Genomic DNA, 22392 nt, shown 5'->3' with positions numbered 1-22392 from the left:
CTAGCCGAACAGTTGTGTAATTGACGTTTACTCATCTCATTAACCTCCTAGCCGAACAGTTGTGTCATTAACAACCTTTACTCATCTTATTAACCTCCTAGCCGAACAGTTGTGTCATTGACGTTTACTCATCTTATTAACCTCCTAGCCGAACAGTTGTGTCATTAACAACCTTTACTCATCTCATTAACCTCCTAGCCGAACAGTTGTGTCATTGACAACTTTTACTCATCTTATTAGCCTCCTAGTCGAACAGTTGTGTCATTAACAACCTTTACTCATCTTATTAACCTCCTAGCCGAACAGTTGTGTAATTGACGTTTACTCATCTCATTAACCTCCTAGCCGAACAGTTGTGTCATTAACAACCTTTACTCATCTTATTAACCTCCTAGCCGAACAGTTGTGTCATTGACGTTTACTCATCTTATTAACCTCCTAGCCGAACAGTTGTGTCATTAACAACTTTTACTCATCTTATTAACCTCCTAGCCGAACAGTTGTGTCATTGACAATCTTTACTCATCTTATTAACCTCCTAGCCGAACAGTTGTGTCATTAACAACCTTTACTCATCTTATTAACCTCCTAGCCGAACAGTTGTGTCATTAACAACTTTTACTCATCTTATTAACCTCCTAGCCGAACAGTTGTGTCATTGACAATCTTTACTCATCTTATTAACCTCCTAGCCGAACAGTTGTGTCATTAACAACCTTTACTCATCTTATTAACCTCCTAGCCGAACAGTTGTGTCATTAACAACCTTTACTCATCTCATTAACCTCCTAGCCGAACAGTTGTGTCATTGACAACTTTTACTCATCTTATTAGCCTCCTAGTCGAACAGTCGTGTCATTAACAACCTTTACTCATCTTATTAACCTCCTAGCCGAACAGTTGTGTCATGAACAAGCTTTACTCATCTTATTATATAAATGAGAGGTACAATAAAACTGACATATGCAAGCTTTATCAGTCAACGGAATGAAGAAGTTAAACTGTCTTACATGCATTTCCTAAAGACGATTAAAAGTGCATTCAAGAGTGGCTAAACAGAATGAACAAATTGTAAAAGAGGCTGCGTTAAAGATAAATAAATAAATTTTAAATTATTAATTACTTTGTATAGATTTCGATTTCGGAATAACTGATTACTTTGTTGATTTTTTTACTGTTTTAAAAGATTTTAAACAAAGTGTGTGGAATAATTAAGTGAATCCGATTTAATCTTCTAGATTTTCAAGGATTTGTAGAATTGTTACTTCAACATTTTGAACAACGACACCGATGTTCACATGGTTCAGTTCAATTTTTAAACTGAGTTTGTATGTTTGTCATAGATCAATCCAGCATTTATTTTAGGATTATAAGTACGGTATGCGCGCCTTTAATGTGTTGCACTCTGTCACTTTAATGATATCTTTCTGAATGAACGATTCATTTGATGAAACATATGTAAACTTGACAGATAATTGAAACATGTTTGTGTATTTCTAAATAAAAATAGAAATGCAAAACAAATAAATAAGCAGATAAGAACAATATATATGTTATACTAGGTACGATATTTTTGCATTGACTATCAGGTAAAAAAAATAACAATTGTTAATTTTATGGATAACTGCTCACTTGCTTTTGAACTATTGTCCCAGATAAACTATTACTATTGCATTTGGTTGACACAGAACATGAAAAAGAACCTTCTCATTTTACATTTATGTATATTGATATATGTGATCCGGCATTGTTTTTTAAACAACAATTTCTTTGGCATGGTTGGTCATTGTGAAATTTGGTACAATGGGACTTGCAAAACTGACATTTACAATTTCCTTTTGGATATTTATTGTAAACGGTATGTACAATTAAAAATGTTACATAAAACATGACATTATGTTCATTTGTTTATCAATTGGTATTGTTGATTGAAACAAAATTTGTTTAAAATCAGGTTCGTTTATAACCGACTAAACGGTATGGGTTTTTATTAAGGCCGTACGTTTGCCTAGAATTACTTACATCCACTTCATTTGAACTTAAGTGAATAGTTGTTTCATTGGCAATCATACCACGTCACATTATATTCAAATTAAAAGTATAATTCAAAAACTAACTGAATAATGCTTATGTTAATTTTCTTTTTTTCGTCAATAGAGTCATTATGTGCACAAGTGTGCAATGTCAGTGTAAAGTAACTAAACTAAAGTATTGATTATTTCATTTTAGGTTCTTGTCCTGTTGAATACTTCCAGTGTTCTGATTTCTTTGATTGGTGTTGTCCTAGTGATTATACATGTACTGGTAATAACTCATGTGACAATTATAACTCGATAGACCCAACTGCAGGATTAGGAGGGTAAGTCACGTGACGATAACTCTATATACCGAACCTTGTCATTAGGATGGTAAGTCACATGACAATAACTCGATAGACCCAACCTCATCATTAGGAGGGTGAGGCACGTGACAATAAATCGATATACTCAACCTCGTCATAAGAATGGTAAGTCACGTGACAACAACTGAAATACCAAATCACATCATCAGGAGGGTAAATCACGTGACAGTAGCTCGATATACATAACCGCGTCAACAGGATGATAAGTCAACTTGAATTTTTAGTTATCAATTTTTAAGATTATTCCAAAATGTTCTTGGTATTTAATCGACCAATAATCACCATCACCAGCAACCGTATTAGCTACATATACAGATACACACACACAAACACACACACAGACTACCACTCCTTTCCCCCCATCATCACCATCATCATCATCGTCGTCAATTTAATTTTAAATGCTGTACTATAATATGAATCAGTGACCATTTTTCATTTATATCTAAATTATTTTAAAATGTAAAACTCATATTGATATTGACTTTTCATCCGTTTAACCGAACTAAAATTATATTCTAAATTTTACTAGGGCCATTGTTGGTGGCATTTTAGGCGGCATAGTTTTAATAGCAGTTGTATGCTGTATTATCTCAGCGGCTATCAAATGTAAGTTTGTGTACATTTTTCCAAAGTTTTAATAGCTTGTTCGTTGTTTAAAACACAATAATTCATACTTTAAGATTAGTATATTGATAAGACAATGTATGTAGATGACTTATTTGTGATTTCTTTTTATCTCATGTCATCTTTACTATAATTCTTGTATATTCATTTTATTTTTTATTCTACAAAAATCTTAGTAAACAGGGACATGACAGTAAAACATAGAATGATCATAGGTACTTTTAAAGCTTCTAAAAGAATAAATTGTTTTGGAAGATGAGTATGAATAACTATGAGCTCTAGTCTTATTTCTTTACTAATTTATCAAGTTATCAAGTATTTGAGTAACAAGAGAGAAAGTCCTAAAATAAGAATAATAAATTATCTAAGCAAGGTAAGTTACCGATTGTGTTTGTTTGTTCACACATCGTTGTAAAAATAACGGAATTTAATGTGAATTTCATACAAGTGAGAGGTTTAGCGCTATAAAACCAGGTTCACTCCACCATTTTCTACAATTGAAAATGCATGTACCCAACTGAGATAACACGTAGGGTGTCAAATTTAAGTGTATATAAAAAAGAAGATATGGAATGACTGCCAATTAAACAACTCTCCACAAGAGATCAAATGACACAGAAATTAGCAACTATAGGTCACAGTAAGGCCTTCAACAATGAGCACAGTCAGCTATAAAAGACCCCGAAATCACAAATGTGAAACAATTCAAACGAGAAAACTAATGGCATAGGTAATGTACAAAAAATCAGCAAAAACAAATATGTAACATAGCAACAAACGACAACCACTGAACTACAGGCTCCTGCATGGCTTAGGACAGGCTCATACATACAGAATGTGGGGTGGGGGGTATTTTACTACATAACAGTAGTAAGAAACCGTGTATGCAAGAATTTCAATGGCAGCTATTGAACAAATAATGTTCCCACTCTTATTAGCTGTCTTAATTACCATGCATTCAAATCTGTGTCTCGTACAACCGTCATAAATATTGTGAGAAAGCGCATAAATCTGTAGTGTAAAGATTTCCTTAAACATGTTGATAAGTTAGATTCCTTTGAGGTACATTTTGTCTCTAAAGTATTTCTGTTTAAGTCCCAGTACTGCTCTCCAAATAATCTTACCAATCAAAGAAAAAATTGTGTTTTAGAAACAAGAAATGTGTGCGCTACTACAGCTGATGCTCTTTGGAACAATTACGAAAATATATGAAAGTTTTGTACTCGATGAAATTCGCTTTCGTTTTTTAGGCAAAGGATTTCATCAACTGATTGATATTTTTAAGCGGAATTACTTTGACTTTACCGCTCGTATCTTTATTTGTATTATAATTGTTGGGAATTTAAGTAATGGCTTCGTTACATATTTAAAGATTCACCATATTATATATCGTTTTATCTAGATATATTTTATTCAAGCAAACTATGGAACGTTTCGCAGTGTAATCGTCCCACGAAGAAACCTAGTTGACGGAAGGACCATAGCCAAGGAACAACTACCAAGTTAGATAACGTTACACATATGGCAGCAACGAAATCGCTTATCAATACAAACTCTACCGGCCTCTATTTTGTATAACATTATTACATATGTATATCATTACAAAAAAAATGTAAACGAACTTTTTGGTAATTTTTTTCATTGTTGAAGGCCGTACCTTACAGTTGTAAACTTCTTCTGTCATTTGGTGTATTGGATAGTTGTCTCATCGGAAATCATACCATGTATTCGTATTTTTATGTTTTCTTATACTTTATATGACTCTGATATTTTTAAACTTTTATTTCGAATTTTAGGCGTACCTAGCATTCACAATCCCCATCCTCTCAAAAAGCTTTTTTCTTTTCCCATACCTACAGGAAATCGTTTCAAATATGACTTTAACTTGATTCTTTCCAAAATATATTAAAATATATGTCTCATGTTATTAACTTGTCAAGTGACAAAACAAGAAGATTTTGTTAATTGATCTTTTCTGTCAAATTTGTTTTAAATTTGTTTGCATTTCGTGATCTAAACATGAACTATAAGAAATATTATCATGGATCCCTTTTTTGCTTTCACTATCTATACAATAACAAATTTTCCTAATGATCGCAGAACTAATAAATAGTTTGGCCAAAGACTTGTCTTTAAAAACGACCAACTAACCTTACATAATAAGTGTACATAATTCGATTGTATATAACTAAACAGATAGTTAAAGTTCGCGTTCACGGTCATTTGAAATTATTATTTAGAAATTATCATTATATTGTTTGAAATTAATACTCAAAAAAACATAAGTTCAATGAGACGAAAACATGAATAAAATAGGGTTATTCTCTGGATTGAAGTCAGACTTCGAAAAAGGGCATAGTCTTTTATGAAAGTTAGTCAGCATGATAAACTGATAAAACGGGACCAGTAATACTGACTAAAGTAATATCTCTCACGATAAATACTGTAAAAGGTATGTTAACTTAGTTATAATAATCTGAAACTATGTTGATATTTGTTTGCTTGATCTTTAGTTTCTCTGAAAAAAAACAATGTTTCCTTTTTATATGTTTGTTCCTTTAAGTTCCCTTGATCTGTTTGTTCGCAATAGTATTAGGTCGTCATATGTCCCCTACCTTAATATATTGAATGCCCAATGAAACTATCTAATATAATTCAATATCTCAATATCTGTATTTTATAACTGGTTTTCCAATTTCTAAGTACGGTGACTTCTATCGTGAATTAAACTCTGAACTTTTAACAAAATGAAGGATGGCACGTTTATTTCTGTTTTCGGAATCATTCGTATCAGGCATTCCAAGTAGTTCAACCGAAAACTATTTTGTCATTTCACAGCTAAGTCGAAATGAAAAATAATTCGGAACAGCATGAATCATATTCTTTAAATCATAAAAAAAATGTGTCTCAAAATTTAGTAATCCTTAAACTGAAAGTAATTCTATACCGATTTTTTTTTTTTTTTTTTTTAAATTTCATACATCTTTATTCACTTTGAAATAACCGATTTTTGTTGAAATCCTAGAAATAGTGACTTTGTTATAACAAAAACAAACGTTTTCCCACATCTTTTTTCCTTTTTTCAAAACATCTATTTAAGACACGTGGAAATAATTTTGCCCAAATATCAGAATTTGTTTAAATCAAAGCACTAAGCGATATTTCTAAAAATATCGAATTTCAAACAAAAATATTCGATAATTTGAATCAATCTGAAATCGATTATTATTAAAAGTACAAATAATTTGTGAACCTATACACCGATGACGAAAGTACTGAACTATTTGGGTGACATTGATATTTACGCACGTCTATAACACATTAGGGAATGGATCTACATCTTCTAAATATTTTCTTTTGTTCATTTTAATTTTTCGTAAAGATTTTAAATTATTTTCACTTATTTAATGTTCTTGCTCTCATTCAAAAAAAATCAGTAGTAGGTACACGATGAACCTTTTTTTTTCATATTTTCCACGTTTTAAGAAAGAACAGAGAGGCGTCATATGCAAATAGTTATTTATTTTGAAAATGAGAATTAAGATAAACCACCAAAGAGGATTCAAAAAGAGGATCAATTCACCAATGGTCTATGGTCCTTAATGTAATAATGTATGTACTCCTTATAATAAGTTTATAAGATGAAAATCCGCTGCAAGCACTTATGCTTTTGCTCACCATTCTTACAGATATGATGAAAAAATAGTAGATTCTTTAGATGTTTTGAAATTGAATTAACAAATATTATTATTTATATGAAAATTATGTATAAATGAAAATAAGAAGTGATTGATTTTGCTTAAAATAAAAAAAAATATATAGTCTATCTACCTGATCGTCATATTTTGCATTAATCCCTGTAATGACCTAAACAAATACACTCACATTATCATCAACATAGAGTCGTTAATAGCAGTTTTAAATTTTGTCAGGCTTTAATAAGATGGTGATGTATCAGACAATAATTATTATCTATATTACTGTAGAATCTTGCCGTGTTGGTTACTTTTATTGCACTGAGTATTCTTGGTGTTGTCTTTATGGCTTCAGTTGTACCGGTACATCAAGCTATTATCAGAAAAGAATACCAGGAGGGTAAGTTAACTCTAATCATGTTTACGTCCAAATCGCAACCATCGCTAATCAAGCTGAGACAATGAAACATAATAGCCCTTTCATGTAGATAGAAAGAACAATGAAAGAAAAAAAGGTGCATGTCCTCAATATTCAAACCACATTAACATGTTGGATCAGATATAATGTTTAATCCACCATTTTCTACATAAGAAAATTACCGTATCAAGTAAGAAATACAGTTGTTATCCATTCGTTTTGATGTTTTTTAGGCTTTTGATTTTGTCATTGGTAGAATAACATAAAGAAGTAAAAATATATATTTTAACCACGGATTTTCATGGTCGAATTTCTAAGACAAAGAAAATTATGAACAAAATGGTGGATTAAACCTGCTTTCATAGCTAGCTAAACCTCTCACCTTAATGAATTCATTAAGTGTTTTAGTATTGTATAAAGATATAACTTACGAAACAAGACTGTGTCCAAAGTACACGGATGCCCCAATCGCACTATCATTTTCCATGTTAAATGAACAGTGAAATTGGATAAAAAATATAATTAGGCATTAAAATTAGAAAGATAATATCATAGGGAACATGTGTACTAAGTTTCAAGTTGATTGGACTTCAATTTCATCAAAAACTACCTCGACTAAAAACTTTAACCTGAAACATGCACCTTAATTTTTATGTTCAGTGGACCGTGCAATAGGGGTCACAAAAGTTTAATTTGGCGTTAAAATAAGAAAGATCATATCATAAGGAACATGTGTACTAAGTTTCAAGTTGATTGGACTTCAACTTCATCAAAAACTACCTTGACCAAAAACTTTAACCTGAAGCGGGACGGACGGACGAACGGACGAACGGACGAACGGAGGCACAGACCAGAAAACATAATGCCCCTCTACTATCGAAGGTGGGGCATAATAAATACCTGACAAAACAATATACCGGAATGATTCCAATTTGATCCTTATATCGATTGTAAGATTCTTGTTTTTAATGTCCATGCCGCGAGCGATATAATTGCTATTAGTTTAAACTATATTACAATGGACAAAAATAATAACTGATGACCATGACAAACCCCAACATTCCATATTATGTTATAGTTCTTTGAAATATTTCATTTGTAGTATCAAAAGTTATGTTAGCTTTTGTATTTGTGTTAGCAGGATCAATTAAGGGTAAATACATAAAAAAAAATATATTTTTACTTAATTATTTATGTGTTGGTCTTTTTCTCAATTGTGTCTTACTTTTCGTTTTCGGATACTTTATATTTGTTTATAGATTTTCGTTTTCTGATTTCTTTATTCGGTCTTCATAATTTCACGTGTATATTGTTATATTATAGTTTTGTTTCTGTGTGTGTTACATTTTTGTGTTGTGTTTCTGTAGTGTCGTAGTTCTCCTCTTATGTTTGATGTGTTTTCCCGAGCTTATGTTTGTAACCTGGATTTGTTTTTTTCTCAACCCATTTATGAATTTCGTACAGCGGTATACTATTGTTGCCTTTATTTATACTATTGACGATATGTGTACATTTACATAGATAAATGTTCACTTCGTTAATCTTTGTTGTAATTTTATTTTAAATTTAGGATCATTGCTGGTGGTATTATGGGTGGTATCATCTTTGTAGTAGTCATATCTTGTCTCTTAGCTAAATTTAAATGTAAGTATTTATACTTGATTTCATAAAATAGCTATTTAACATTTGAGATTAATAAACACAAAACAGTTCATCGTGCTCAATATGAAAATAAGAAGATTATGTATGATTGCAAATGAAAGAAATCTTGACAAGAGACAAAATGACATAAAAATTAACAACATTAAACCATTGTACGGCTTTTGACAATGAACACAACCCATACCCCTTAGTCAGCCATAAAACACTAAAAACGAGAAAACAACTGATTTACAATAAATAATCGAAAAACAAAGATGACAACCAGGAACAAACGACAACCCCTAAATTACGTGTTCCTGACTTAGGAGATACACATACTTAAGGTAGTGGGGTAAACTAGTTTAAAGGCGCCAATCCTCCACAAACCTGGGCCAGTGATGTAACAAAATAACATTAGAACAAACTATAAAAAATTGTTGAAATATTGTAACTCATCAGATCAATACAAATCAGAAATAAATCTGGCAAAAAAGAGCGGCCTTGGCAGGGTACCTATACATCCCAACAACAATGGAGACTTTAAGTGCAGATCCTGAGACAAAGACTAGACTTGGCAGGGTACCTATACCTCCCAACAACAATGAAGACTTTAAGTGCAGATCCTGAGACAATGACTAGACTTGACAGGGTACCTATACATCCCAACAACAATGAAGACTTTAAGTGCAGATCCTGAGACAATGACCAGACTTGGCAGGGTACCTATACATCCCAACAACAATAAAGACTTTAAGTGCAGATCCTGAGACAATGACCAGACTTGACAGGGTACCTATACATCCCAACAACAATGAAGACTGTAAGTGCAGATCCTGAGACAATGACCAGACTTGGCAGGGTACCTATACATCTCAACAACAATGAAGACTTTAAGTGCAGATCCTGAGACAATGACCAGACTTGGCAGGGTACCTATACATCCCAACAACAATGAAGACTTTAAGTGCAGATCCTGAGACAATGACCAGACTTGACAGGGTACCTTTACATCCCAACAACAATGAAGACTGTAAGTGCAGATCCTGAGACAATGACCAGACTTGGCAGGGTACCTATACATACCAACAACAATGAAGACTTTAAGTGCAGATCCTGAGACAATGACCAGACTTGGCAGGGTACATATACATCCCAACAACAATAAAGACTTTAATCGCAGATCCTGAGACAATGACCAGACTTGGCAGGGTACCCATACCTCCCAACAACAATAAAGACTTTAAGTGCAGATCCTGAGACAAAGACCAGACTTGACAGGGTACCTTTACATCCCAACAACAATGAAGACTTTAAGTGCAGATCCTGAGACAAAGACCAGACTTGGCAGGGTACCTATACATCCCAACAACAATGAAGACTTTAAGTGCAGATCCTGAGACAAAGACCAGACTTGGCAGGGTACCTATACATCCCAACAACAATGAAGACTTTAAGTGCAGATCCTGAGACAAAGACCAGACTTGGCAGGGTACCTATACATCCCAACAACAATGAAGACTTTAAGTGCAGATCCTGAGACAATGACCAGACTTGGCAGGGTACCTATACCTCCCAACAACAATAAAGACTTTAATCGCAGATCCTGAGACAATGACCAGACTTGGCAGGGTACCTATACCTCCCAACAACAATAAAGACTTTAATCGCAGATCCTGAGACATGACCAGACTTGGCAGGGTACCTTTACATCCCAACAACAATGAAGACTTTAAGTGCAGATCCTGAGATAAAATCCAGAAATTTAGAGACTGAGCAATACGAACCGGAATATAATCGCAAATCCAGAAGGGTCAACAGAATCTGCTCCACATGTGACCAGACTTGGCAGGGTACCTATACCTCCCAACAACAATAAAGACTTTAATCGCAGATCCTGAGACAAAGACCAGACTTGGCAGGGTACCTATACATCCCAACAACAATGAAGACTTTAAGTGCAGATCCTGAGACAAAGACCAGACTTGGCAGGGTACCTATACATCCCAACAACAATGAAGACTTTAAGTGCAGATCCTGAGACAAAGACCAGACTTGGCAGGGTACCTATACATCCCAACAACAATGAAGACTTTAAGTGCAGATCCTGAGACAATGACCAGACTTGGCAGGGTACCTATACCTCCCAACAACAATAAAGACTTTAATCGCAGATCCTGAGACAATGATCAGACTTGGCAGGGTACCTTTACATCCCAACAACAATGAAGACTTTAAGTGCAGATCCTGAGATAAAATCCAGAAATTAAGAGACTGAGCAATACGAACCGGAATATAATCGCAAATCCAGAAGGGTGAACAGAATCTGCTCCACATGTGGCAACTGTAGTGATGTTTATTTAAGTACTGGTTTCGTGGTAAGTCTCGTTCAGTGACGTCACATTCGAATAAAAGTGGACAGGACTGAGGTTACAAAAGTTTGGACAAATCCTAAGAATGACTAGATAATCCATAACGCTCATCCGTCAACTCTTACAGGCGTCTATACCTCAGATGGGATATATGTTAAAATCTAAAATTTGTCATTGGTAGTCTTTTGTAATGTCTGGCATAAAAATATAATTGTCCATATTCAAAAGTTTAGAAAAATACAATTTTAGTTTGTCTTTCCTATGAACAGAGGATTGAAGCTATTGTTTTATTTTTACTCGAAATATTTCTTGATTTTGGCAGGTTTTAAAAGCATCCATCTGTCACACGAAACAATTCAAAGGTATTGTGATTTATAGAATACTTCATTCAATTCAATTTAGTAAAATATTGGTTTTTAAATGATTATTATTGACATAAGTATAATCAACCTTCTTTAACACGATAAATGTTGTCTAGAGTTATTTGATAGGATCGGTACATCCCTTTTATTGCATGTGCATATTGTGTTTATTCTGCAAAAGTTGATGAAACCAGGGCGTGGCAACAAACTTATTATCAGTAAGTATTTTCAATTTCTATCACATTTTGTCTACCTTTTAGTAAGACATCAAGCTATTTTATCAATTTGCAATTGGAGTTCCGTTGGATCAGCTGTACAGATCAGAAACCATATTTGTGGTATGTAAAAAGCTTCAATGAAAATTAATATATTTTATCCTGCATTAATATGCATTCATTTAAGTTCATATCGTTATTATGGAGTATAATTTCTTTGTGTTATTTTTATTTATTTTTATTTTTTTTTATTTTTTTTATGTTTTTTTATTTAATTATTTACTTATTGTTCCTCGTAACTTCATTGTTACATATTTTGATAGTACTCGAAATTAAAAGTGCAGATTGATGTGTTTTGTTACATTTTCATGTTTTTTCAATCAGTTTTAGGAAATTTTGTAAATCTATACACTACTTTTCCAGACTATCTTTCTCTTACGATTTATTTCTTGTTTTATTGGAGACACTGTTGTTGTTTTTTATTACTTACGGACATATTATGAGTTCTATCTGCGTTATTTTTTTTTTTATTTTTATGGGGTATGGTGCTGTCTCATTGTCATGATAATATAAGTGAGAGTATTGTTTACTTTTGTCTAAAAATATAAATTGTAAATGAAATTTGATCAAATATGTCTACTCTATCAATGTTATTGGTCAACGTAAACAGTGACATTGAACGAAGCAACAAAATTATTCTTTTCGTTGGATTTTCATTTATAGAATAAAATCACTTATTCATTGCCCTATTGTCTTCTATGATAAATTCTTCTATTTTAAGCAGTCGTAGCTATTTTTTCTTAAATTCAAAAAAAGAGACGGTGATTTCATGTCCAGACGGTGCCTTATTTTGTATATTAGAGCTCCATATCCCGGAACTTTGGTAGTACAATAGAATGCATATATCTTAGCAACATATTTCCTCCTATTCAAGTTTCATATTTTGTTTTATTATTCAAAAAACGTTCAACAATGGTTCTTTAGTGATCTCAATTCGCTATAAAACCAGGTTTAATCCACCATTTTCTACATTTGAAAACGCCTGTACCAAGTCAGGAATATGACAGTACTTGTCAATTCGTTTTTTAAAACGTTTTTTTTTTTTTTTATTTTGCCATGTGATTATGGACTTTCCGAATTGATTTTCCTCTAAGTTCAGTATTTTTGTGATTTTTCTTTTTTTAATATAAAGCTTTAGTTTGAAATATATATGGAATTTTTACTTCAATTCACTTGAATCAGTGTTTATGTGAATGTCACGTAACATTAAAATTAACTTAAAATATGCATAACTGTAATTTGAAAGTCATGCACTAGAAGACAGTCCAGTAAATTCGGGCTTTTCAAAATTCGCTGTGGTCATCTTACGAAGAGTTTTTAATGCTTCCCCGTTTTCTATATGTTTGTTGTGGTGTCTGGCTGTTTCGCAATGATGTTCATTTGTAACAATTTTATACGTCCACTACCAGTAACAATTTACTTACATAGTGAACGAACATTTACATAAATCTGTAAATTAAATATTCATATCAGAACGTCAAGTTATTATATATATTAATGTTACTTTTGTCAAATCTCATTACATTTGGGTTTGATGTGTGAAATTTGTTTTTTGCTTTAATTTATATTTTTCTCCCAGTAAACGAAAGTTTTCAAATAAAACCGAAAAGGTTGTCGAAAAGGACTGTCTGGTATCCTTTCTTTAAACTCTTCCCCAAATAATCCAGACTATAAGGGATGAACATTAAGATTCACGTAGAAGAGTCATACTTATTAATTTAATCTGGTAGCAGGGAAGCGACCCACAATCTCACTTCCTAGCGTCACAGGTGGAGCATACCTTATATTTTAAACATTGTTTTTATTTAGATAGAATGCGATAGAGCAATATTTGACTTTCTTCGTTTGTAGTTTATGTTTTTTCGATTTTTTTTGTTATGATAAGTACAAGTATGGAGAAAACGATCAGATAAAAAAAAATGAAAAAGCCATCAAGCTATTATAGGTCGTCTCAATGATATGCACATCTGTTGAGCAACACTATTACACGCCGTGGGTTATCTTTTATCACTCATTATCCTGAATAAATAAAGCGAAAATATGTAAACTTTTTAAATTATAAAATCAATCTGTGTAGTTATTGAACGTATTTTCTCATTGAAAAATAGGCGTAGCATCTAAAGAAAAGATTATAAGGTGTGTTATACAACTGAACTTTTTATCTTCATCAAATGTTTTCAAGGTCTATTCACTTAGTCAGCCAATATCATCTTACGGAGACAACATACGGCGTGTTTCATTTTCTAATTTTCTAATGAAATATCGGTTACCAACATATTTTCAGACATGCAGGTCTTTGGCAAATCTATAGTCGAATGAGAGAATTGAGTTTTTGTGTAGGACCTTTAAAATCAGACTTAATAACATAAACTTATAATTAGGAAAACTTATAGACTTAGAAAGATCTACAGATAAATATGAACGATCGAAATCATCATTGGATTACTTATTAGGAGTTATAGTTCCTATTACCATTTTTGAATTTTGTGTAGATTTACTGTGGTATGTAGAGAAAAAAACTATAGACAGCTAAGAAAATCCCAAAAATAAAATCTGCTAATACGTCAACATGGATCGAGTCTATATATATATATATGAACTAGTACCCCTGAATGAATTCTAACTAATCAACTTACCAGGTGAGCTATTCGGTCTCCTAGGAATCTGAAGTTAGATCTCATACCGATGGTTATGTACCTAAACGAGAAGATCCTTTTATTATGTCGATTCTCAGTCTTCCATGTCAAACTAATATCCATGGCTCTCTTTCATGAAGATAGCATGTAAATTGTAGTTTGCTATTCTTTGTTGGTAAGTAGGTGGAATTATTTGGTAAAAAATTATCATCGATTACGAAGTATAGGCCTATTACCGTTCAAAAATCTTGGCATCTATTATTCATCCTCATAAAACAAATGAAATGGACTTCTACAATGTTTATGACATTACCATATTTATGATTACAGATAGAAAATGAAAATAGTAATGGTATTGACGGTGTTATGTATGGCAATACTTTGTAAGTACTAGTATTCAATTTATCGTCTACTTAATGTTAAGATTCTGATACGTGTTCTGCAGAGCAAATCCCCCCTTTTTTGTTGGGGGGGGGGAATGGTTCAATACATTAGGACTCACTGCTGGAGCATGACTGGAACGGGCCCTCTCTTAGGCAGTCAGTTCTCCTCTTATGTGATACGACAATATTAAGCCATGAATTAGTAGCCGCCAGCTTGAATGATTTTATATTTCCTTGATATTAATAGATATAGACATAACAAGATGTGGTTTACCACAGGCACAACAAACTTCATAACAAAATCTTTGTATCTATGAAAAAATTCAGTAAAGGTTTGTAAGTAACTGATGCTGCCAAGAGAAGATAACGTTCAAAAAAGAAAATTAACCAAAGGGAACAAACGTCGTCCAATTACATCAAAAAGAGCAATTTTAAGGGCTTCGAAAATAACATCTAAAAGATACTTGAGCACATCAATGGTATTATACTCAGTTTTATTTTGTTTCGTGGCAATGTAATGGCTTTTATCATGTTTCATTATAAATAAACGAAGTTAGTCAGACACATGCCTTGCTACTTTGTGCTTTGTTATCATTATTCTTATGTCTAATTCAAAGGTACAAGTTCTCAGTATTTGACAAGTGAGTACTGTCAGGGTATCTATTGTGGAGATATGCAATCGTCAACCAAATGTACCAGCTGTTGCCAAGCCACAGGATTTAGTCGAGGTGGAGAGTGTTCTTATGACAAGTGTTTATGTTACCTTAACGAGGGGTACGTATGGTTTAACATTATTACGTTCTTATGACAAGTGTTTATGTTACCTTAACGAGGGGTACGTGTTGTTTAATATTATTACGTTCTTATGACAAGTAGCTATGTTACCTTAACGAGGGATACATGTTGTTTAACAGTATTACGTTCTTATGACAAGTATTTTATGTTAATTTAATGAGGGTACGTGTTGTTTTAGGTTATTACGCAATGGTATGCGTATTCATAAATACTTACTTCATTCACTAAGTAGATAGTAGACAAACATTCTAAATCTGACTTAATCGAAAATGACAAGCCAAATCCGAACTAGCAATCAGAGCTGTGTAATTTTAATTCAAAACCGAAACCGCGAAATTCAAACACAAGCATATTTTGTAGAACATAGGCACATATTTTATTTAAGCAAAATAAAGCTAAAGCTGCAGGAATACAGCTACACTATAAGTAATGGTGTATAATTGATATGGCGAGTAAGAAAAACATTTGAAATAACTATACTGATGTCATTTCTGAAATGACTTAGTAAGTTCATGAAGATTTTCAGTCTCTAGAAAGCAGAGATCCCTTAACGTGTGCTTCAGATTTATACTGTTTACCTTTAAGACTGCGCCAAAGTCCGATTTACTTGCTTATTATATTTATCATACATATATTTTTTTGCAGATAACATCAACCGTTGGTCGTCCAAGAAGACACGGTACAGTTGCACTTCATGAATAAATAACTGTTACTCTTACATTGTTATTTGAATTCTTTTTCTTAAGCCTCCAAATTCATGACTCTTCTAACATTGGTTTTTTTTCTGGTAAAAGGATACCAATTCATAACAAATACAGTGTAGTACGTGAATACAGTATGTTTTTTTCTGTTTACACCTTGTCATGTGATATAACATCAGTATACTGTTCTGGGCTGAATACAGGGCTGGTGATACCCCAGCAGTGACATCTACTAAGTGGTTGTAAATAATCTCATCATAGATACCAGGATTAAATTTTGTATTTACGCTACAAAAGACTCATCAGTGACGCTCAAATCCAAAAAAGTTAAAAAGGCCAAATAAAGTACGAAATTGAAGAGCATTGAGGACCAAAAGTCCTAAAGGTTTTGCCAAATACAGATAAGATAATCTATTCTTGAGGTATAAAATAGTAATAGTAATTCAAAAATTTTAAAATTTTGTAAACAGTTAATTTATAAATATGACCATATCAATGATAAAAGAGGTACGAAAAATACCAGAGGGACAGTCAAACTCATATATCGAACATAAAATGACAACCCATTGCTAAAAAAGGACAAACAGACAAACAATAGTACACATGATACAACATAGAAAACTGAAGAATAAACAACAAGAACCCCACCAAAAACTAGGGGTGATCTATCAAAGATTAATTCATGTCAGCACAGCATAGAAATGCTGACTACTGGGCTGGTGATACCCTCGGGGATTTAAAACTCCACTAGCAGTGTCAACGACCCAGTGGATGAAAATTAACTCATCAAAGGTACCAGGATTAAATTTTGTATGTACGCCAGACGTGCGTTTCGTCTACAAAAGGGCTCATCATTGACGCTCGAATCCAAAAAAGTTAAAAATACAGTGAACGTAAATAAAGTATGTGTGTCTGTCTACACCTTGTCATATGATATAACATCCGTTTACTGTCTACATATTCATAACAAATAGAGTGTACCTAGTGTGTTGCTCGTGTTGATGAGTGCAATTGTCATCCTGATATCTGATACGCGTCCTGATGCATGTTATACTCTCTCTGATGTATGCCATAATCGTCCTGTTGTATGCGTTATTTGTCTTGATGCGTGCGATACTCGCCTTTTTGCGTGCGATACTGGCCTTTGTGCTTGCTATACTCGTCTTTTTACATATTCCTTCATAATGCATACGGTACTCATCCAATACTCGTCCCGTAATACTTTGGCCTTTATAGTAAATCCTGATAAATGTGCAAATCATTAAGCATAATATAACTCATATATACTGTGACATAATCATCTAAAAACGATAAAACTATTCGGTATATCTAATTCATTTTAAAGTTTCGCGGGTTTTTTTTTTTAATTTAGTTTCCTGATTACGATGATAAAAATTCTTCTCATACACATGACTCATGTACTTTTTCATAGCAATGATGATTTCAAGAGAGTCTTCTTTCAGGAGCCTGTATGAAAACATAATTCCAAATATATCTGTACTTTTTTGGCTTTATTTAAACAATTTTGATCTGAGCGTCACTGACGAGTCTTATGTAGACGAAACGCGCGTCTGGAGTATTAAATTATATTCCTGGTACCTTTGATTACTATTTACACCACTGGGTCGATGTCACTGCTGGTATGGTGGACGTTTTGTTCCCGAGGATATCACCAGCCCAGTCGTCAGTACTTCGGTGTTGACATGAATATCAATTATATGGTCATTTTTATAAATTTCCTGTTACAAAACTTTGAATTTTTCGAAAAACTAAGGATTTTCTTATCTCAGGAATAGATTACCTTACCCCATTAGGCACCACTTTTTGGAATTTTGGGTCCTCAATGCTCTTCAACTCTGTACTTGTTTGGCTTTATAACTATTGTGATAAGAGCGTTACTGATGAGTCTTATGTATAGACGAAACGCGCGTCTGGCATATTAAACTATAATCCTTGTACCTTGGATTACTTTTTACTCCACTTGGTCGATACCACTTCGGGTGCACGTTTCGTCACCCAGGGTATCACCAGCCCAGAAGTCAGCACTTCGGTGCTCACATGAATATCAATCATATTGTCATTTTTGTAAATTTCCTGTTACGAAACTTTGAAGTTTTCGAAAAACTAAGGATTTTCTTATCTCAGGAATAGATTACCTTAGCCGTTTTTTGCACAACTTATTGCTATATCACCTTTTCCCTCACAATCATTTTAGATTATTAAATTCATGTTTTATTAAAACTTTACTTAAAAAAACAGAACTTTACTACAATTAAAACGTGATTATATCGTATTCTAATTCGACATATAGGCATAATCAGAATTAATGTGTTTAATTAATATTCCATATGGAAGATATGAATTAGACATTCACGTACAAAAATGTTGTACTTTCAAGGCCAGTGTCGCATCAAACGATGTGATCATGTATTGCCCCCCAAACACAAGTATTAACTAGTTCTGGTACACCTACATGCGTCTGTTGTAACCACAATGTATGTCGGTGAATCCGTATTACTAAGAATTAACAAGACAGAGGTCGGCAGGTCATCTTTAAATTATTCTGATTGGTTTGGATATTGAATGGAATGATTTGTATCGACATTTATGTCCGTATTTGTCATAAGATTATGAAACACACCCTCCCATGTTAATTCTTAAATTGCAATATGGTCATGTGGTTTACTGTGTGGTTTCCATTTGTGTAGCAGCAAGTCTTTGGCGTGAAGTTCTCGACTCAAAGTAAGTTATTATATCAAAAATCAAATGTATTCACACCATTCAGTTAACAAAAGAACAGCTTTTTATCAATGCTTTATGGCAAAAGTTGCCAAACTAAAAGGATATTAACGAGAAACAAAAAAACTAAATTTATAAAACTGTACAAGGTAAATAAAATCAATGCTATAGAACTGACATACAGAGTTGAGGTGAAATGTGAGATTTTGACAAAAATAAAGAATGCGTTTGTTGATTTCAATTAATAATATCCCAACTTCGTATATCTATATAAGCGGGTTTGCTATGGTTATTTGCTTTCAGTGCTGGTTTGGCAAAATTTTGTAAAATTAAGTTTATAAAGCATCCCTGGTGCATATGTGTCTAGGAAGACAATAATTTGACCTCAATAGTCATTTGGGTCCGTTGCAAGTAATTATACTTTATTGGGTCCTAGTTGGTGATACCTGCAAAGCCGAAAAAGTAAAAAAAAAAAAAAGGGAAGTAACATTAGAAAGACAAATTATGTTGATTGATTCCATAGAGAAAATATTTTCAAAGCAATTTATGGGTAAATTATTTAAATTAAAAAAAAATTAACAGGAACTTTCTTCAAAGAATACATCCTCTCATTTCAGACACGTTTTCAATGATGATGCTAGTGACCATTTGTTATCAACTGATATTGAGTAACATAGCACTCTACTCAGGTAAGAATAAAGTAATTTCTTCATATTGTCCCAGTCCACACCATACGTCAATGTTTTAACATAACAGAATGCGTACTCGTTTTTTCGTACATAGAAATAAGAAGATGTGTTGTGAGAATCAATGCCAGAGCCTAATGATGTTACGTCGTAGAAGTTTTAACTACCATAGGTCACATGAGAATCAATGCCAGAGCCTAAATGATGTTACGTCGTAGAAGTTTTAACTACCATAGGTCACATGAGAATCAATGCCAGAGCCTAATGATGTTACGTCGTAGAAGTTTTAGCTACCATAGGTCACAGTACAAAATGTCTGTTTATTTGAGTTTTTTGTTTATTTAACGTGTGCCAAAGTATATGCTACGAGTAAATCACATTTTATGCATATATTGTAGTCAGAGTTTCGGTATTCACATGATTTCTAATACTAAGAATTCTCCATTGATAAATTCAGATATGGTGTCAACTCCTTCATACAAAGCCGCCCTTTAAAATAGAATTTAGCTATCTGCTTTAGGTCCTTATGTCATATAGCTTTCATACACATTTAGGTCTTACATTCTTGTCTTTCAAATATTTGGAATTTAAGCATTCTTGGTAGGTAATTCCTGTTTAGGGTTTCAGACACTTCAAATTGAAAAAGCGTTATTTCAAATAAACTGTAATTGCTGAGTATTTATTTTTGCAGGAATAAATGGCCAGAGCCAACATATTATTGATACAATTACACTTCCCTGGGACATTAATAGACAAGACAAAAATAGACCTAAGTCTTTTGATGAACCAACACCTGGCCATATTGGACGAAGAGACCATGATCTTTCAGGACAACCTACCATGAATCCTTTAGGAGAAACAATAGATATTGTAGATGAATCAATGGTGAAGCAAATTCCTGATAACATGACTGAAAAGAACATTATTGACCTTCTGAACTCGCCTAATATAAACGATCATAATACCCAACAACAGGGTAGTAAAAAGGCGTCAGGTGTGGCTAGGATACCTAACATACAACCGATTGATGACTTTTCTAAAGCAGCACATAGTGCGGGGTTAATAAACAACAAATTACAAAAGAATAAGTCATTTGCAAGACATATTGCAAATCGTCTAGCGAATCAAACGATTTCAATAAAGCCGAATGAATCTATAATGAAAAGCGAAATGAAAATAAGCAAACTAGGTGCAAACAAACCAATAGTTATAGCAGCGTCTTTGAATAAGATAAATGATTCTGTTCTCCAAAATAAAAACTCTGAGCATGTAGTTTTAGCAACAGATAATAAAACTGTGAATAAATCTTTAAGTAAGAAAAGCTCAATCAGTAATATCCAAAACCAAATTAACGACAATAGTGCTTCCCTCTTGAAGACTAATTCTTCAAATCTCTTCTCGAAACATTCACAGCAAGGTTTACCGATGCAAATATTAACGGTGGCATCAGAAGTGTCTGGTGATTTTCCTTTTAAGTATAATTTTTCCAACTCTCATACAAACAGCCATTCTTCTAACTATAATATGTCTTGGGATGCAGACGGCGTGGAATTTCATTCTTCTGAAAAAAGCCATCAGCAAGTAAAACATGAACGTCATCGTACTGGAAATACAGGAAAAGATGTTCTCACGTTTTCTGATAAGTCAGAGCATTCTAATGATAAACAGAGGACGAAAAGTCTCCACCAAAACTCCAGTGCTATCCGACTGTTAGCGAGGAACCGCTCTGTTCTGCTAAACACTAACCAACGTACTAGGCGCGTTTTGTCGAGCGATGTGCAGTCAATCATTCGACATAATGAAACAGATCAAACGAATGAAGCTGAAAAAGTTAAATTTGTTCAGAACGAAAGTAACAAGCCAACAATTAGTCATTCAAGAGAGTTAAAAACCTCACACAACACTGGAGTTACCGTTGAAAGGTCAAAACCAGTTCTGCAGACACATCGAAGAGTTAATGGGAGACTAAGTCGACAAAAATTTGGCGAACTGAACTTGAGAGAGACAGAAGGACAATTCACACCTTTAGTTACTAGTTTTCAGGTGGAGCGGCCTACTGGGAAAACAACAAACGTAAGACAAGCACAAAATATCGAAAGAAATCAAGCCAGCAGGATTAATAATTTTAATACTGAGATCAAAACTACAGGCGCACACAACATTAATCAGTGGAAAACAAAGTCACCATTTTCCCTAGATATATCCAAAACAGATAATTCTATACTCGGACATAATGGTGTTGATAACATTCTCAATGTCGACTGGAAAAGGACATTTAAAGGCGATACCCTTAGAGATAATAATAATCAACACAAAGTAAATGAAATAGGATGGGAAAAACACGCAAGTCAACTTCGAAAGATAAACACTAATTTAGATAACGAAAAGCCTCCAAATTTCCAAAGTTCTTGGCATAATTCCTGGTGGACAACATAGAATTGATAACTACTATACATTATAAATACTTCTCGTTGTATAAGTATCTTCGGCACACCTTGGTTATGAAGCCTCACAGGCTGATAAAAAAAAAAAGATTTCATAGTAAATACTAGTATGACAACTGAAATGACAGCTTGAATTGATGAACAAAAAAGGACACTGAAACAATGATACGGTATTGTCAGTACTTGGGAGATATCATACTGGATAGTGTTATGATTGTGT

At 33.3% G+C, this 22392-nt stretch overlaps 2 protein-coding genes and 1 long non-coding RNA gene across 3 annotated transcripts; all 3 read left to right on the top strand.

Moving 5' to 3' along the window:
• Positions 1-1741: 1741 nt before the first annotated feature.
• LOC134709835 (uncharacterized) lies at positions 1742-4603 on the top strand. The gene is made up of 4 exons (XM_063569969.1): positions 1742-1858; positions 2230-2359; positions 2934-3010; positions 4447-4603. Exons 1-4 carry the CDS (start codon positions 1804-1806, stop codon positions 4533-4535), a joined length of 351 nt encoding a protein of 116 aa, XP_063426039.1. The 5' UTR covers positions 1742-1803; the 3' UTR covers positions 4536-4603.
• Positions 4604-11725: 7122 nt separating this feature from the next.
• On the top strand, positions 11726-16320 carry LOC134709834 (uncharacterized). The gene is made up of 4 exons (XR_010106060.1): positions 11726-11851; positions 14755-14807; positions 15425-15581; positions 16248-16320. It is a non-coding gene; the product is annotated as an uncharacterized LOC134709834 (long non-coding RNA).
• A 2639-nt stretch (positions 16321-18959) lies between these two features.
• On the top strand, positions 18960-22259 carry LOC134712789 (GATA zinc finger domain-containing protein 14-like). The gene is made up of 3 exons (XM_063574661.1): positions 18960-19045; positions 19660-19731; positions 20420-22259. The coding sequence occupies exons 2-3, from the start codon at positions 19671-19673 to the stop codon at positions 22162-22164; spliced, it is 1806 nt and encodes a 601-aa protein (XP_063430731.1). The 5' UTR covers positions 18960-19045; positions 19660-19670; the 3' UTR covers positions 22165-22259.
• The last annotated feature ends 133 nt before the right edge of the window (positions 22260-22392 follow it).

This window comes from Mytilus trossulus, chromosome 3 (assembly GCF_036588685.1).
Source record: "Mytilus trossulus isolate FHL-02 chromosome 3, PNRI_Mtr1.1.1.hap1, whole genome shotgun sequence".
In the NCBI taxonomy this organism is placed as follows: domain Eukaryota; kingdom Metazoa; phylum Mollusca; class Bivalvia; order Mytilida; family Mytilidae; genus Mytilus; species Mytilus trossulus.
Note: the sequence above shows the minus strand (reverse complement) of the source record. Positions and strands in the feature narration are given on the sequence as shown.

What these genes read in the sequence shown, in the direction of transcription:
- LOC134712789 (XM_063574661.1), top strand. Translation starts at nt 19,671, where the DNA reads ATGATGATGCTAGTGACCATTTGTTATCAACTGATATTGAGTAACATA. An exon ending in TAACATAGCACTCTACTCAG is followed by an intron (nt 19,732 to 20,419) that starts GTAAGAATAAAG and finishes TTATTTTTGCAG; the next exon opens with GAATAAATGGCCAGAGCCAA.
- LOC134709835 (XM_063569969.1), top strand. Translation starts at nt 1,804, where the DNA reads ATGGGACTTGCAAAACTGACATTTACAATTTCCTTTTGGATATTTATT. An exon ending in TTGGATATTTATTGTAAACG is followed by an intron (nt 1,859 to 2,229) that starts GTATGTACAATT and finishes ATTTCATTTTAG; the next exon opens with GTTCTTGTCCTGTTGAATAC. An exon ending in TATCTCAGCGGCTATCAAAT is followed by an intron (nt 3,011 to 4,446) that starts GTAAGTTTGTGT and finishes ATTTTATTCAAG; the next exon opens with CAAACTATGGAACGTTTCGC.